Source organism: Oncorhynchus mykiss, chromosome 27 (assembly GCF_057628025.1).
Source record: "Oncorhynchus mykiss isolate SJ-2025 chromosome 27, ASM5762802v1, whole genome shotgun sequence".
In the NCBI taxonomy this organism is placed as follows: Eukaryota; Metazoa; Chordata; class Actinopteri; order Salmoniformes; family Salmonidae; genus Oncorhynchus; species Oncorhynchus mykiss.
Window position 1 is genome coordinate 4,186,228 of NC_143048.1, and position 13,936 is coordinate 4,200,163.

At 41.7% G+C, this 13,936-nt stretch overlaps 1 protein-coding gene across 1 annotated transcript in view; it reads left to right on the forward strand.

Moving 5' to 3' along the window:
* Positions 1 to 12,214, forward strand: part of mindy4b (MINDY family member 4B) — a 44,665-nt gene extending 32,451 nt beyond the window's left edge. The window contains exons 10-13 of the mRNA XM_021587272.3: positions 9,318 to 9,390; positions 9,710 to 9,886; positions 10,613 to 10,793; positions 11,134 to 12,214. Coding sequence (XP_021442947.2) covers positions 9,318 to 9,390; positions 9,710 to 9,886; positions 10,613 to 10,793; positions 11,134 to 11,276 — 574 coding nt within the window. The 3' untranslated portion in view covers positions 11,277 to 12,214. The remainder of the gene's footprint in view (positions 1 to 9,317; positions 9,391 to 9,709; positions 9,887 to 10,612; positions 10,794 to 11,133) is intronic.
* The last annotated feature ends 1,722 nt before the right edge of the window (positions 12,215 to 13,936 follow it).

Below are 13,936 nucleotides of genomic sequence, written 5' to 3' on the forward strand. Positions count from 1 at the left end.
TGAAACCACTTTTTCCTGAAATCTAGAGCCATAATTATTATGCTTAATTATATGTTAAAAAAATTCTGTATATTTCTCTACATATCTAAGCATACCTCTTGAGCTGGCTGGTTTTTCTAAATGAACTAAATATGGTTCTCCGCATCTCTGCTAATGTCTGGGTAAAAGATTGAAAGGACATTTAGTACATTTAGTAATTGCTTGCTTTTCTAAAGTGTACTAACCTTGCCAACCTTGCCAGGAAACAAAGACGTTTGGCCCCGACAGAGATGGTCGCCCAGCTTCAGGTCATTAGAAAACTATGCAGTTATTTGTTTTTTTAATGTATTATTTCATGTATTATTTCTTACATTGTTAGCCCAGGAAATCTCAAGTGTTATTACATACATCCAGGAAGAACTTTTGGATATAAAAGCGATGACAACTTACCAACATTACAACCAGGAATACGTCTTTCCCGAAGCGGATCCTTTGTTCGGACCTCCACCCTGGACATGCGATCTTATCCCAGAGGTCGACCCAAAACAACGCGGTCACCGCAGGAGAGGCAGACGGAGCGGCCTACTGGTCAGACTCAGAAGGCGAGCACACCATCCACCGCTCCCGAGCATATTTCCCGCCAATGTCCAATCTCTAGATAACAAGGTCAACGACATTAGGGCATGAGTTGCCTTCCAGAGAGACATCAGAGATTGCAACATTCTCTGTTTCACAGAAACTTGGCTCACTTGGGATATGTTGTCAGTCAGTACAGGTGCATGTTTCTTCATGCATCACGCTGACAGAAACAAACATCTCTCTGTTAAGAAGGAGGGCGGGGTGTATGCCTTATGATTAACGACTCATGGTGTAATCACAACAACCTTGTTGGCCCTGAAAGAACTTCACTGGACTCTACGTAAACTGGAAACCATGCATCCTGAGGCTGCGTTTATTGTAGCCGGGGATTTTAACAAAGCTAACCTGAGAACGAGACTTCCTAAATTCTATCAGCATATCGAATGCGCGACACAGGCTGCTAGCATTCTGGATAATTGCTACTCTAACTTCCGCAATGCATACAAAGCCCTCCCCCGCCCTGCCTTCGGCAAATCGGACCATGACTCCATTTTGTTGCTCCCAGCCTATAGACAGAAAATAAAATAGGAAACGCTCAGGTCTGTCCAACTATGGTCTGACCAATCGATTCCACGCTTCAGGATTGCTTCGATCACATGGACTGGGATATGTTCCGGACAGCCTCAGACAACAGCATTGATGTATACGCTGACTCGGTGAGCGTGTTTATTAGCAAGTCCATTGGAGATGTCGTACCCACTGTGACTATTAAAACATTTTATAACCAGGAACCGTGGATTGCTGGCAGCATGCGAGCAAAACTGAAAGCGCGAACCACCGCTCTTAATCATGGCAAGGCGACCGGAAATCTGACCTAATACAAACAATGCAGCTATTCCCTCTACAAGGCAATAAAACAAGCAAAGCATCACTTTAGAGACGAAGTAGAGTCACAATTCAACAGCTCAAACACGAGACGTATGTGGCAGGGTCTACAGTCAATCACGGATTACAAAAAGAAAACCAGCCCAGTCGCGGACATCTATTAAACAACTTCTTTGATCGCTTTGAGGACAATTCAGTGCCACTGACACGGCCTGCTACCAACGCCTGTGGGCTCTCCTTCTCTGTAGCCAACATGAGTAAAACATTTAAACGTGTTAACCCTCGCAAGGCTGCCGGCCCAGACAGCATCCCTAGCCGCGTCCTCAGACATATTCAATCAATCCCTATCCCAGTCTGCTGTCCACACATGCATCAAGATGGCCACCATTGTTCCTGTTGTCAAGAAAGCTAAGGTAACTGAACTAAACGACCATCGCCCCGTAGCACTCACTTCTGTCATCATTAAGTGCTTTGAGAGACTAGTCAAGGAGCATATCACCTCCACCCTACCTGATACTCTAGACCCACTCCAATTAGCTTATCACCCCAATAGGTCCACTGACGATGCAATCGCCATCACACTGCACACTGCCCTATCCCATCTGGACAAGAGGAATACCTATGTAAGAATGCTGTTCATTGACCAGAGCTCAGCATTTAATACCATAGTACACTCAAAACTCGTCATTAAGCTCGAGACCCTAGGTCTCTATCCCGCCCTGTGCAACTGAGTCCTGGACTTTCTGACGAGCCGCCCCCAGGTGGTGAAGGTAGGAAACAACATCTCCACCCCTCTGATCCTCAACACTGGGGCCTCACAAGGGTGCGATCTCAGCACTCTCCTGTACTCCCTGTTCACCCATGACTGCGTGGCCATGCACTCTTCAAACTCAATCATCAAGTTTGTAGACGACACTACAGTGGTAGGCTTGATTACCAACAACGACGAGTCAGCCTACAGGGAGGAGATGAGGGCCCTCGGAGTGTGGTGTCAGGAAAATAACCTCTCACTCAACATCAACAAAACAAAGGAGATGATTGTGGACTTCAGGAAACAGCAGAGGGAGAACCCCCCCATCCACATTGACGGGACAGCAGTGGAGAAGGTGGAAAGTTTTAAGTTCCTCGACATACACATCACGGACAAACTGAAATGGTTCACCCACACAGACAGTGTGGTGAAGAAGGCGCAACAGCAATTTGGCTTGTCACATAAAACACTCACAAACTTTTACAGATGCACAATTGAGAGCATCCTGTTGGGCTGTATCACCGCCTGGTACGGCAACTGCACCGCCCTCAACCGCAAAGCTTTCCAGAGGATAGTGCGGTCTGCACAGCTCATCACCGGGGCCAAACTACCTGCCCTCCAGGACACCTACAGCACCTGATGTCACAGGAAGGCCAAAAAGATCATCAAGGATAACAACCACCTGAGCCACTGCCTGTTCACCCCGCTACCATCCAGAAAGCGAGGTCAGTACAGGTGCATCAAAGCTGCGACCGAGAGACTGAAAAACAGCTTCTATCTCAAGGCCATCAGACTGTTAAACAGCCATCACTAACATAGAGAGGCTGCTGTCAGCATACAGACTCAAATCTCTGGCCACTTTAATAAATGGACTTAATAAAGGTATCACTAGCCACCTTAAATAATGCCACTTTAATAATGTTTACATATCCTACATTACTCATCTCATATGTATATACTGTTCTACACCATCTACTGCATCGTGCCTATGCCACACGGCCATCACTCACCCATATATTTATATGTACATATTCTCATTCACCCCTTTAGATTTGTGTGTATTAGGTAGTTGTTGTGAATTTGTTAGATTACTTGTTAGATAGTACTGCATTGTTGGAACTAGAAGCACAAGCATTTCGCTACACTAGCATTAACATCTGCTAACCATGTGTATGTGACCAATAAAATGTTATTTGATTTAAGATAGAGTAGCTAGTCTGTCTAACTAACTTGATTGATAGCCTGAAATATCTTCTTGGAGGCTGGGAGAATGGGAACCTATCTGGGCTAACTAAAGCCAACTTCATAAAATTGCTAGGTGGCTAGTCGTATTAGAGAGAAACAACAAATGTAGTATGTGTGTGTGTGTGTGTGTGTATGTGTGTGTGTCTGTGTCTGTGTGTATATATATATATATATATATATATATATATATATATATACAGTGCCTTGCGAAAGTATTCGGCCCCCTTGAACTTTGCGACCTTTTGCCACATTTCAGGCTTCAAACTGATTATTTGTGAAGAATCAACAACAAGTGGGACACAATCATGAAGTGGAACGACATTTATTGGATATTTCAAACTTTTTTAACAAATCAAAAACTGAAAAATTGGGCGTGCAAAATGATTCAGCCCCCTTAAGTTAATACTTTGTAGCGCCACCTTTTGCTGCGATTACAGCTGTAAGTCGCTTGGGGTATGTCTCTATCAGTTTTGCACATCGAGAGACTGACATTTTTTCCCATTCCTCCTTGCAAAACAGCTCGAGCTCAGTGAGGTTGGATGGAGAGCATTTGTGAACAGCAGTTTTCAGTTCTTTCCACAGATTCTCGATTGGATTCAGGTCTGGACTTTGACTTGGCCATTCTAACACCTGGATATGTTTATTTTTGAACCATTCCATTGTAGATTTTGCTTTATGTTTTGGATCATTGTCTTGTTGGAAGACAAATCTCCGTCCCAGTCTCAGGTCTTTTGCAGACTCCATCAGGTTTTCTTCCAGAATGGTCCTGTATTTGGCTCCATCCATCTTCCCATCAATTTTAACCATCTTCCCTGTCCCTGCTGAAGAAAATCAGGCCCAAGCCATGATGCTGCCACCACCATGTTTGACAGTGGGGATGGTGTGTTCAGCTGTGTTGCTTTTACGCCAAACATAACATTTTGCATTGTTGCCAAAAAGTTCAATTTTGGTTTCATCTGACCAGAGCACCTCCTTCCACATGTTTGGTGTGTCTCCCAGGTGGCTTGTGGCAAACTTTAAACGACACTTTTTATGGATATCTTTAAGAAATGGCTTTCTTCTTGCCACTCTTCCATAAAGGCCAGATTTGTGCAATATACGACTGATTGTTGTCCAATGGACAGAGTCTACCACCTCAGCTGTAGATCTCTGCAGTTCATCCTGAGTGATCATGGGCCTCTTGGCTGCATCTCTGATCAGTCTTCTCCTTGTATGAGCTGAAAGTTTAGAGGGACGGCCAGGTCTTGGTGGATTTGCAGTGGTCTGATACTCCTTCCATTTCTATATTATCGCTTGCACAGTGCTCCTTGGGATGTTTAAAGCTTGGGAAATCTTTTTGTATCCAAATCCGGCTTTAAACTTCTTCACAACAGTATCTCGGACCTGCCTGGTGTGTTCCTTGTTCTTCATGATGCTCTCTGCGCTTTTAACGGACCTCTGAGACTATCACAGTGCAGGTGCATTTATACGGAGACTTGAATTCACACAGGTGGATTGTATTTATCATCATTAGTCATTTAGGTCAACATTGGATCATTCAGAGATCCTCACTGAACTTCTGGAGAGAGTTTGCTGCACTGAAAGTAAAGGGGCTGAATAATTTTGCACGGCCAATTTTTCAGTTTTTGATTTGTTCAAAAAGTTTGAAATATCCAATAAATGTCGTTCCACTTCATGATTGTGTCCCACTTGTTGTTGATTCTTCACAAAAAAATACAGTTTTATATCTTTATGTTTGAAGTCTGAAATGTGGCAAAAGGTCGCAAAGTTCAAGGGGGCCAAATACTTTCGCAAGGCACTGTATATATACATAAATACAGACATACATACACGACCGATCAAATGTTTTAGAACACCTACTAATTTCAGGGTTTTTCTTTATTTTTACTATTTTCTAGATTGTAGAATAATAGTGAAGACGTCAAAACTATGAAATAACACATATGGAATCATGTAGTAACCCATTTTTTTTTTTACAAATCAAATATGTTATCTTTGAGATTCTTCAAAGAGCCTCCCTTTGCCTTTATGACAGCTTTGCACACTCTTGGCATTCTCTCAACCAGCTTCATGAGGTAGTTACCTGGAATGCATTTCAATTAACAGGTGTGCCTTCTTAAAAGTTAATTTATGGAATTTCTTTCCTTCTTAATGCGTTTGAGCCAATCAGTGTCAGTGTTGTGACAAGGTAGGGGGGTATACAGAAGATATTTGGTAACAGACCAAGTCTATGTTATGGCAAGAACAGAACAAATAAGCAAAGAGAAACGACAGCCCATCATTATTTTAGGACATGAAGGTCAGTCAATACGGAACATTTCAAGAACTTTGAAAGTTTCTTCAAAATGCAGCAGCAAAAACCATCAAGTGCTATGATGAAACTGGCTCCCATGAGTCCCTGGCGGCGTAGTGTGTTGCTGATGGTAGGCTTTGTTACTTTGGTCCCAGCTCTCTGCAGGTCATTCACTAGGTCCCCCCGTGTGGTTCTGGGATTTTTGCTCACCGTTCTTGTGATCATTTTGACCCCACGGGGTGAGATCTTGCGTGGAGCCCCAGATCGAGGGAGATTATCAGTGGTCTTGTATGTCTTCCATTTCCTAATAATTGCTCCCAAAGTTGATTTCTTCAAACCAAGCTGCTTACCTATTGCAGATTCAGTCTTCCCAGCCTGGTGCAGGTCTACAATTTTGTTCCTGGTGTCCTTTGACAGCTCTTTGGTCTTGGCCATAGTGAAGTTTGGAGTGTGACTGTTTGAGGTTGTGGACAGGTGTCTTTTATACTGATAGCAAGTTCAAACAGGTGCCATTAATACAGGTAATGAGTGGAGGACAGAGGAGCCTCTTAAAGAAGAAGTTACAGGTCTGTGAGAGCCAGAAATCTGTTTGTAGGTGACCAAATACTTATTTTCCACCATAATTTGCAAATAAATTCATTAAAAATCCTACAATGTGATTTTCTGGATTTTTTTTCTCTCATTTTGTCTGTCATAGTTGAAGTGTACCCATGATGAAAATTACAGGCCTCTCTCATCTTTTTAAGTGGGAAAACTTGCACAATTGGTGGCTGACTGAATACTTTTTTGCCCCACTGTATTTAGAATTCAAGGTTGTGACGACTCTGAATTTGCCTGAACCGTCTCAGTGCTTCTCCTTCCAATAGGGCGCTTCCCTTTAATTCCCAATTAAATAGCCAGCATCAGCTGTGCAAAAAGTGGGGTTGCGATGGAGACGCTAATGAGAATGTGTTCAACTGTCACTTCCAAAGCTTCTTTACTCCGTTTGTTTTGTTATATTTAAAGTGTGCTTTGTAGCCTTGTCTCAAGTTTAAACAGGATCGGATCCACTCATTGTTTCCTTTGGACTACACATCTCAGTTGTTCTCCGCTGGTTCTTCATGGCCTTTCTCCTCTGTTGGCGGATAGGATTGTCTGATTGACCACAACTTTTTTGCATATGGTATTTCATTTGTTTTAGTGTGATGTATACCGTGATAATTTATGCGGTCAGTTGTAGTTGAAAACGTATTAAGATTTGATACGCTTTATGCTTGTGTGGTAAAATAGTTGATATTTTGATTGTATGATTGAGATTAGGTTTACGCTACACTTTCATGAACGGACAAACATTGCGTGACTAAGGTCACTTGAGTTCCCTGAACTCCTTTACCGGGCTGGACTCTTTTAGGCCCAAGGTACAGGACTTTTCTGGAGGAACCAGAGCTCATTATTTGTTATATTATTGTGTGATCATTTATGTTAATACAACCCATGCAAAATAATACAATTGTTTGGAAGTTATTTCCAATGTTTTAAGGGTTTGTGAAAAGTGTATGTCCATCCTGACTTTCTACATAAGTCCTTTGTATTGGTGTAGACTTGACGGACCAGACGAGACTCATTCCCTTCTAAACCAAAAGGAGAAATCAATATTTTCTCTGGTAGGCACAACCTACCTGGCACCCCTATAAACAATAAACTCAAGTCAAAACCGTTACAAGGCACACTTAACCAGCATGGTTACCACAGCATTCTGCAGCGACATGCCAGCCCATCTGGTTTGGGCTTAGTGGGACTATAATCTGTTTTTCAACAGGACAATGACCTAACACACCTCCAGGCTGTGTAACGGCTATTTTACCAAGGAGGAGAGTGATGGACTGCTGCATCAGATGACCTGACCTCCACAATCCCCCATCCTCAACCCAAATGAGATAGTTTGGGATGAGTCGGACTGCAGAGTGAAGGAAAAGCAAGTGCTCAGCATATGTGGGAACTCCTTCAAGACTGTTGGAAAAGCATTCCAGGTGAAGCTGGTTGAAAAAAATGCCAAGAGTGTGCAAAGCTGTTATCAAGGCAAAGGGTAGCTATTTGAAGAATCTCAAATATAAAATATATTTTGATTTGTTTAACACTTTTTTTTGGTTAGTACATTATTCCATGTGTGTGTTATTTAATTATTTTGAATTACTTTGAAGTCGTCACAATGTAGAAAATAGTCAAAATAAACTCTTGAATGAGTAGGTGTTCTAAAGCTTTTGTGTGTGTGTTAACAGGACAAACCTGAGGGGGCACGTGCTCCTGTGCCCCTTTTAGGCATGTTGCCTCTGTTTGCACTGATATAGGCCTACTGTAAAATGCATTATGTCTGAGCCATGGACATGTCCAACTTCAATTAGCAAGATTAAATTCACTATTAATAAGACCTAAAAAGACAATCATTCACTAATAAATTATTAGTAGGCTATGTCTAAATATAGTTACATGCCCCGTGGGCATATACTATTAAGACAACTTAGTCTATGGCGGGTTTTACGCACATCCATACTTTTCACAGGAGCTGGAAAAATATCCAATATAAAAATAAAGGGGTAATGTACACACCATTATACTGCTCCCAAATAAATATACAGTATGGCTATAGCCTACCATCGGAATTGATATGGCTAGTATGACTTTTCCACATGAAAGGTAAACAAACAGGCAAATATAGCCTACAAGTGGATGCAGCACCACAGCGATCGGAATTTCCAAGATTTGACAGTTACTGTAGGTCCAGAAAGTGGAAGATGCATTTGTTTTTACAAAATGATAAATGACCAACAATAAGCAGTCTATAAATAACTTGATGTTCCTGAACAGGCTTCTTATAGTGCAGTCACTGACACCGTTCATGCAATGGGTGTCACACATAATGACTCCAAACTTTTCACAGAAGCTGGACAAAAATGAATGTCCAATATAAATAAAAAAGGTCAATGCAAACTGTTTTGCTGCTTGTGATATTTTAATAAAATATTGGTGAGGTACATAAGGCTACTGTGTGCACCTCCTCTGGCAAAATCAATGCCTTAACCTTATTGCGTTACCACTAACACCAGCTTTTGGTCGACCTTAAATATCCCTAGTTGTGCTGACTGAAATTGGCATATTGGCGCACATTTTTAAGGTCACACCTCAAATATTTCCAAGTTTCTTCTTAAGTATAGAGTTAAGAATATTTTTTTTTTCTTAAGGTTTTGTGAATCTGGGCCCTGATGTTAAGGTTAAATTGCCGAGCCTGGTGTAAGGGTTGAAAAATGTTAGTGTGCCAGTTTTTACATGACGAAATTGCAAACTAACGTGCGTTTGACACTTGCGACTCCTTAGCGACAGCCACAATGCACCAACCATTTAATGATAGGTGCATTGTGGTTTGTGAATCATTCAGGAAATGTAAAGACAGTTAATACAGTATGTATGTTCTATGTAAGAAAATACTTTGTGGTGTTACACACCATCCTGACAACAATATAATTGAATAATCTGGACATTTTCTATTCATCTCATGATTGGAGAGAAAAGATGAACTCACTAACTAAATCAAGGCATCTTTTTTGGAAGGTTGAGGGAGGATCTTGACTGTACCACCTCCCACTTGCTTCATTTGAGCCTTGGCAACTTTGTGTGTCGTCAGGTAAGTGCGAGGAGTGTTTCTTTGTGGGCCATACTCTTGCTTGTGGGCTTCATGCACAAACACCTTGCTTGATCAACAGTTGCTATAGCAGCAACGCCTTGCTTTACCAACAGTTGATAGCAGCAGGCAGCACAGCAGTTTAAAAGAGCCTGCTTTATGCCCTCCCTCAAGATAGACCTCCTGGCATAAATGTGTTATTGTGCAAAAACAGATTCCATTATATCATTATATACAGTAAATAGCTATTGCTTTGTATTGGAATATGGCTTAGCCATCACACAAGCATCATGCGTCTGCTGTGTCTCTATGTATTCACCAGGCACTAATGAATCTTCTGCTAACTGGCCGAGCCAGTCCCAATGTATTCAATGGAACTCTGCAGTGTGGTGACGACGGGAGCCCTCTGGAGAAGCCGCTTCACGGGGTCCTGGCTCGCAGTGCCGTAGGCTACCTGCACTGGAGCCGCGAGCTGCTGGAACGTACAAAGCTGCCCATGGTACAGTAACAGTGCCTTCCTGTCTTTTTGTAACTGCTGCTAATCTCAGCACCCAGAACCGAATCTCGTGCGCACTCGCCAGCTAATTATTCATTTTGTCATGAGACAATAACCTGCTGCTGACCCTGCATCTACTGCATCTACAGCTCTACAGTCTATCTGTTCGTCTGTCTGCCTGCCTGTCAATCTTTGATCTATTGATCAGCATCACTCTTCCAAAGTTATCATGGTGGTCCCACAGGCACTAAACTCTCCATACTTTCTCAGCCCGTCCTTTGATCTTTCATTAGTCATTTAAGGGCTGAGGCTGAGCTACTAGAAATGACTCAATAGATCTCCTTGATCAGTGTTTCTCTATCCATGGCCCGGCACCGGTCCTTAGGATGTTGCTAATCGGAACCCCAGATGCTTAGTTAACACTGATTTTGTCAGTTATACAGTGTTCATTTTGATCTGCAGTCCTCCAAAGAGGCAGGATCATAGCTTGCTGGTCCCTTGTATCAAAAAAGGATGAGATGCACTGCTCTGGGCCGATATCCATAAAGCGTCGCAAAGCAGGAGTGCTGATCGAGGATCAAGTTAGCCTTTTAGACCAAGTCTCCCCAATTTTAACAAAGCTACATGGACATGGGGGACCTGATCCTAGATTAGCACTCCTACTCTGAGACGCTTTGTAAATATTGGGTCCAGGTGTAGATCTCATCTGTGCCCTATGGCGCCCTCTAGGTTGGAAGCATGCTGAAAACACCAAAGTTGCCCATTTGGGTGTGCAGTATCAATGGCACCTACAGCGTCCTCTTCAGTCCCAACCGCTCCCTGCTCTCTGACTGGAAGATGGAGCACCTGTTCCACATGTACTTCTACAATGGCCAGCCATCGCAACAAAGCACAGCCCTGCTGACCATTGGTAGGATGGACTACATGCACCTGTATCTCTGACTATCATTTGATATATTCACATACATTTACCCCTCAGTCTCAATATTGAGTATAATATAATGTATCATGTGAATTTTATTGTATCTTAATTGATTGGTCTAATTGATTACACTTTTGCTTATCAAAGCTAAATGATGGCTTGATTGTCATCTCACAAGTAGCAATGGGCATAGGGCCCAGAATTATTCCCTGCTTACACTTATTCAACCCTCTCAGATCTACACAAGTGCCTAGAGGTTAGGGGCTAGGGGTTGATTGGGATTCAGCACTCATGTCTTTACTGTTAATTAACACCTCTCTTGTTCCAGACACTCACTCCCACCACTGGGAGGTAGGGATCAAGGACACCCAGGGAGACCCAGAGAAGAGGTTTCCCTCTGTAGAGATGGCCATTAGGACCAAATGGGAGGGAGCTGCCATCGACTGGAACGGAACCATGCCTTTTTTCTGACCAGGGAGGATACTTGATGATCGCAATGTTCTGGATTCCTAATCATTTTTGTCACGCATCCATTTGTCTGGTTTAAAGGTGCCCTTATGCTACCAACCACAAAAAGTGTGTTTGCAACTTTTACCGCTTAGGCCAGGATTCAATCCCATCATGCTTTGCGGAAATGCACCATTTAACGGCTATATTCCTGCGTTCACAGTAAACACCGCATATACAGTATGTCAGCTCAATCGGAAACGACCTTTAAATGGAGCATTATCGATAAAACGCGATCGGATCCCGGTCAAAGAAAGATAAGAGGTCAATGTAAAGAATTTCTTACTGTGTAATATTTGTCAGGCATTCTATTGTACTTTTTTATAAGATGTTCTGTAAAATAGGCCTATACTTTAATGTTGTTGAGCCATCATAGGATACCCACGTTATTCAAAAAACAATACCTGCAGAATTACATTTATTGACAGTTTGAGAAGCTGTTTAATTGAGTGAGTATATTTACATGTCTTTTCAATACAGCATAACTATTTCTAGTATTTGTGGCGCAGCCTACATTTGTCAGTTTTGGCTGTATTTTCTTGGTGTCATCGTTAGCCTAATATTTTGATAAGAAACTTGGGTTAGTAGGCTTATTTGAAAATTGTGATTTAAAAAAAAAATATATATATATATATATATATATATATGCCTATTATAGCCCCAAACATTTCCAGGCATATATGAAATTTGATTTTGCGGTCATTGTAATCTATAGGGATTTTACAGTGCCTTCGGAATGTATTCAAACCCCTTGACCTTTTCCATAATTTGTTACCTTACAGGCTTACCCTAAAATTTAGTGTTTTTTTCCTCATCTACACACAATACCCCATAATGACAAAGAAAAAAGTTTTATTTTTGTATTTTTGCAAATAAAAATAAAGAACTGAAATATACATTTACATAAGTATTCAGACCCTTTACTCAGTACTTTGTTGAAGCACCTTTGGCAGCGATTACAACCTTGAGGCTTCTTGGGTATGGCACTACAAGCTTGGCACACCTGTATTCGCTGAGTTTCTCCCATTGTTCTCTGTCTCTGTTCTCAAGCTCTGTCAGGTTGGATGGGGAGTGTTGCTGCACAGCTATTTTCAGGTCAAGTCCAGGCTCTGGCTGGGCCACTCAAGGAGATGCTTCACCACCATGCTTCACCGTAGAGATTGTGCCAGGTTTCCTCCCATCTCCACAGAGGAACTCTAGATCTCCGTAAGAGTGACCATTGGGTTCTTGTTCACCTCCTTGAACAAGGCCTTTCTCCCCAATTGTCCAGTTTGGCCGGGTGGCCATCTCTAGAAAGAGTCTTGGTGGTTCCTAACTTATTCCATTTAAGAATGGAGGCCACTGTGTTCTTGGGGACCTTCAATGCTGCATAATTTTTTTGGTACCCTTCCCCAGATCTGTGCCTCGACACAATCCTGTCTCGGAGCTCTACGGACAATTCTTTCAACCTCATGGATTTTGCTGTGACATGCACTGTCAACTGTGGGACCTTTTTATAGACAGTTGTGTCTATAAAAATTGTCTAATCAATTTAATTGACCTATTTTTTTATTTATTTTTCTCTTCTATTTAACCTTTATTTAACTGTGTACTCCAATCAAGTTGTAGAAACATCTCAAGGACGATCAATTTCAAGTCTCATTGCAAAGGGTTTCATATTTGTAATACATTTGGTAAAATGTCTAAAAACCTGTTTTCACTTTGTCATTATGTGGTATATTGTCTGTAGATTGCTGAGGATTTTTTAAAAATATATATTTTAGAATAATGGTGTAATGTAACAAAAGTTGGAAAAAGTCAAGGGGTCTGAATACTTTCCGAAGGCACTGTATGTTAAAGTTATATTTAAAAAATGAGATGTGGTTGTAGGGTATACTGTATGTGTACTATGTTCCCCTTATCCAGTCTTGTCAGACAGTGAATCTGACCATATTTGCAATGTTGTTACTCTGTATGACAATAGGTCTATAACCAGGCAACAAAATATTGAAACAAAATGATCCCTTACTTTGCAATTTTACATTACATTTCATTACACAAACACAATAAGGCATAAGTGTTGTTTTCATTAGCTATGAATCAATCAATAAACAAGTAAACAAGATGACATTTTATGGCGGAGGGTAGCCTTGAGGTTAGAGAGGCGGACCAGTAACCTTAGGTTGCCGGTTAGAATCCCAGGGATGACTAGAGAGATCTGGCGTGATGTGAGCTGCCTACTATGTAAAACAAACAACAGGACATTTAGGTTTTGCCACAAATGTTCTTTAAACTTACTGTTGGGGCAACCTTACAATTACCACCTGGAGTAGAACTGAACTGAACTCGTCCTATAGAGTCTCTACACCACATTTGGTACTGTATTCATATGCTACTGTATCCATAGGCTGTTGTAACTGGAGGGGGCAGGAGTAGTGTAGTTTATGGGCAGGGGCTGGACACAAACTATAGGCCTACATTCTTGTGTAATCCTCGCGCCGTGGGTTATGTTTACACAGGCAGCCTAATTCAGATCTTTTTTGTCCGCTAATTGGTCTTTTGACCAATCAAATCAGATTTTTTGACACCAGATGTTTTTCAGGTTTGATCTAACTGGTCAAAAGAGCAATTAGTAATTGGGAATT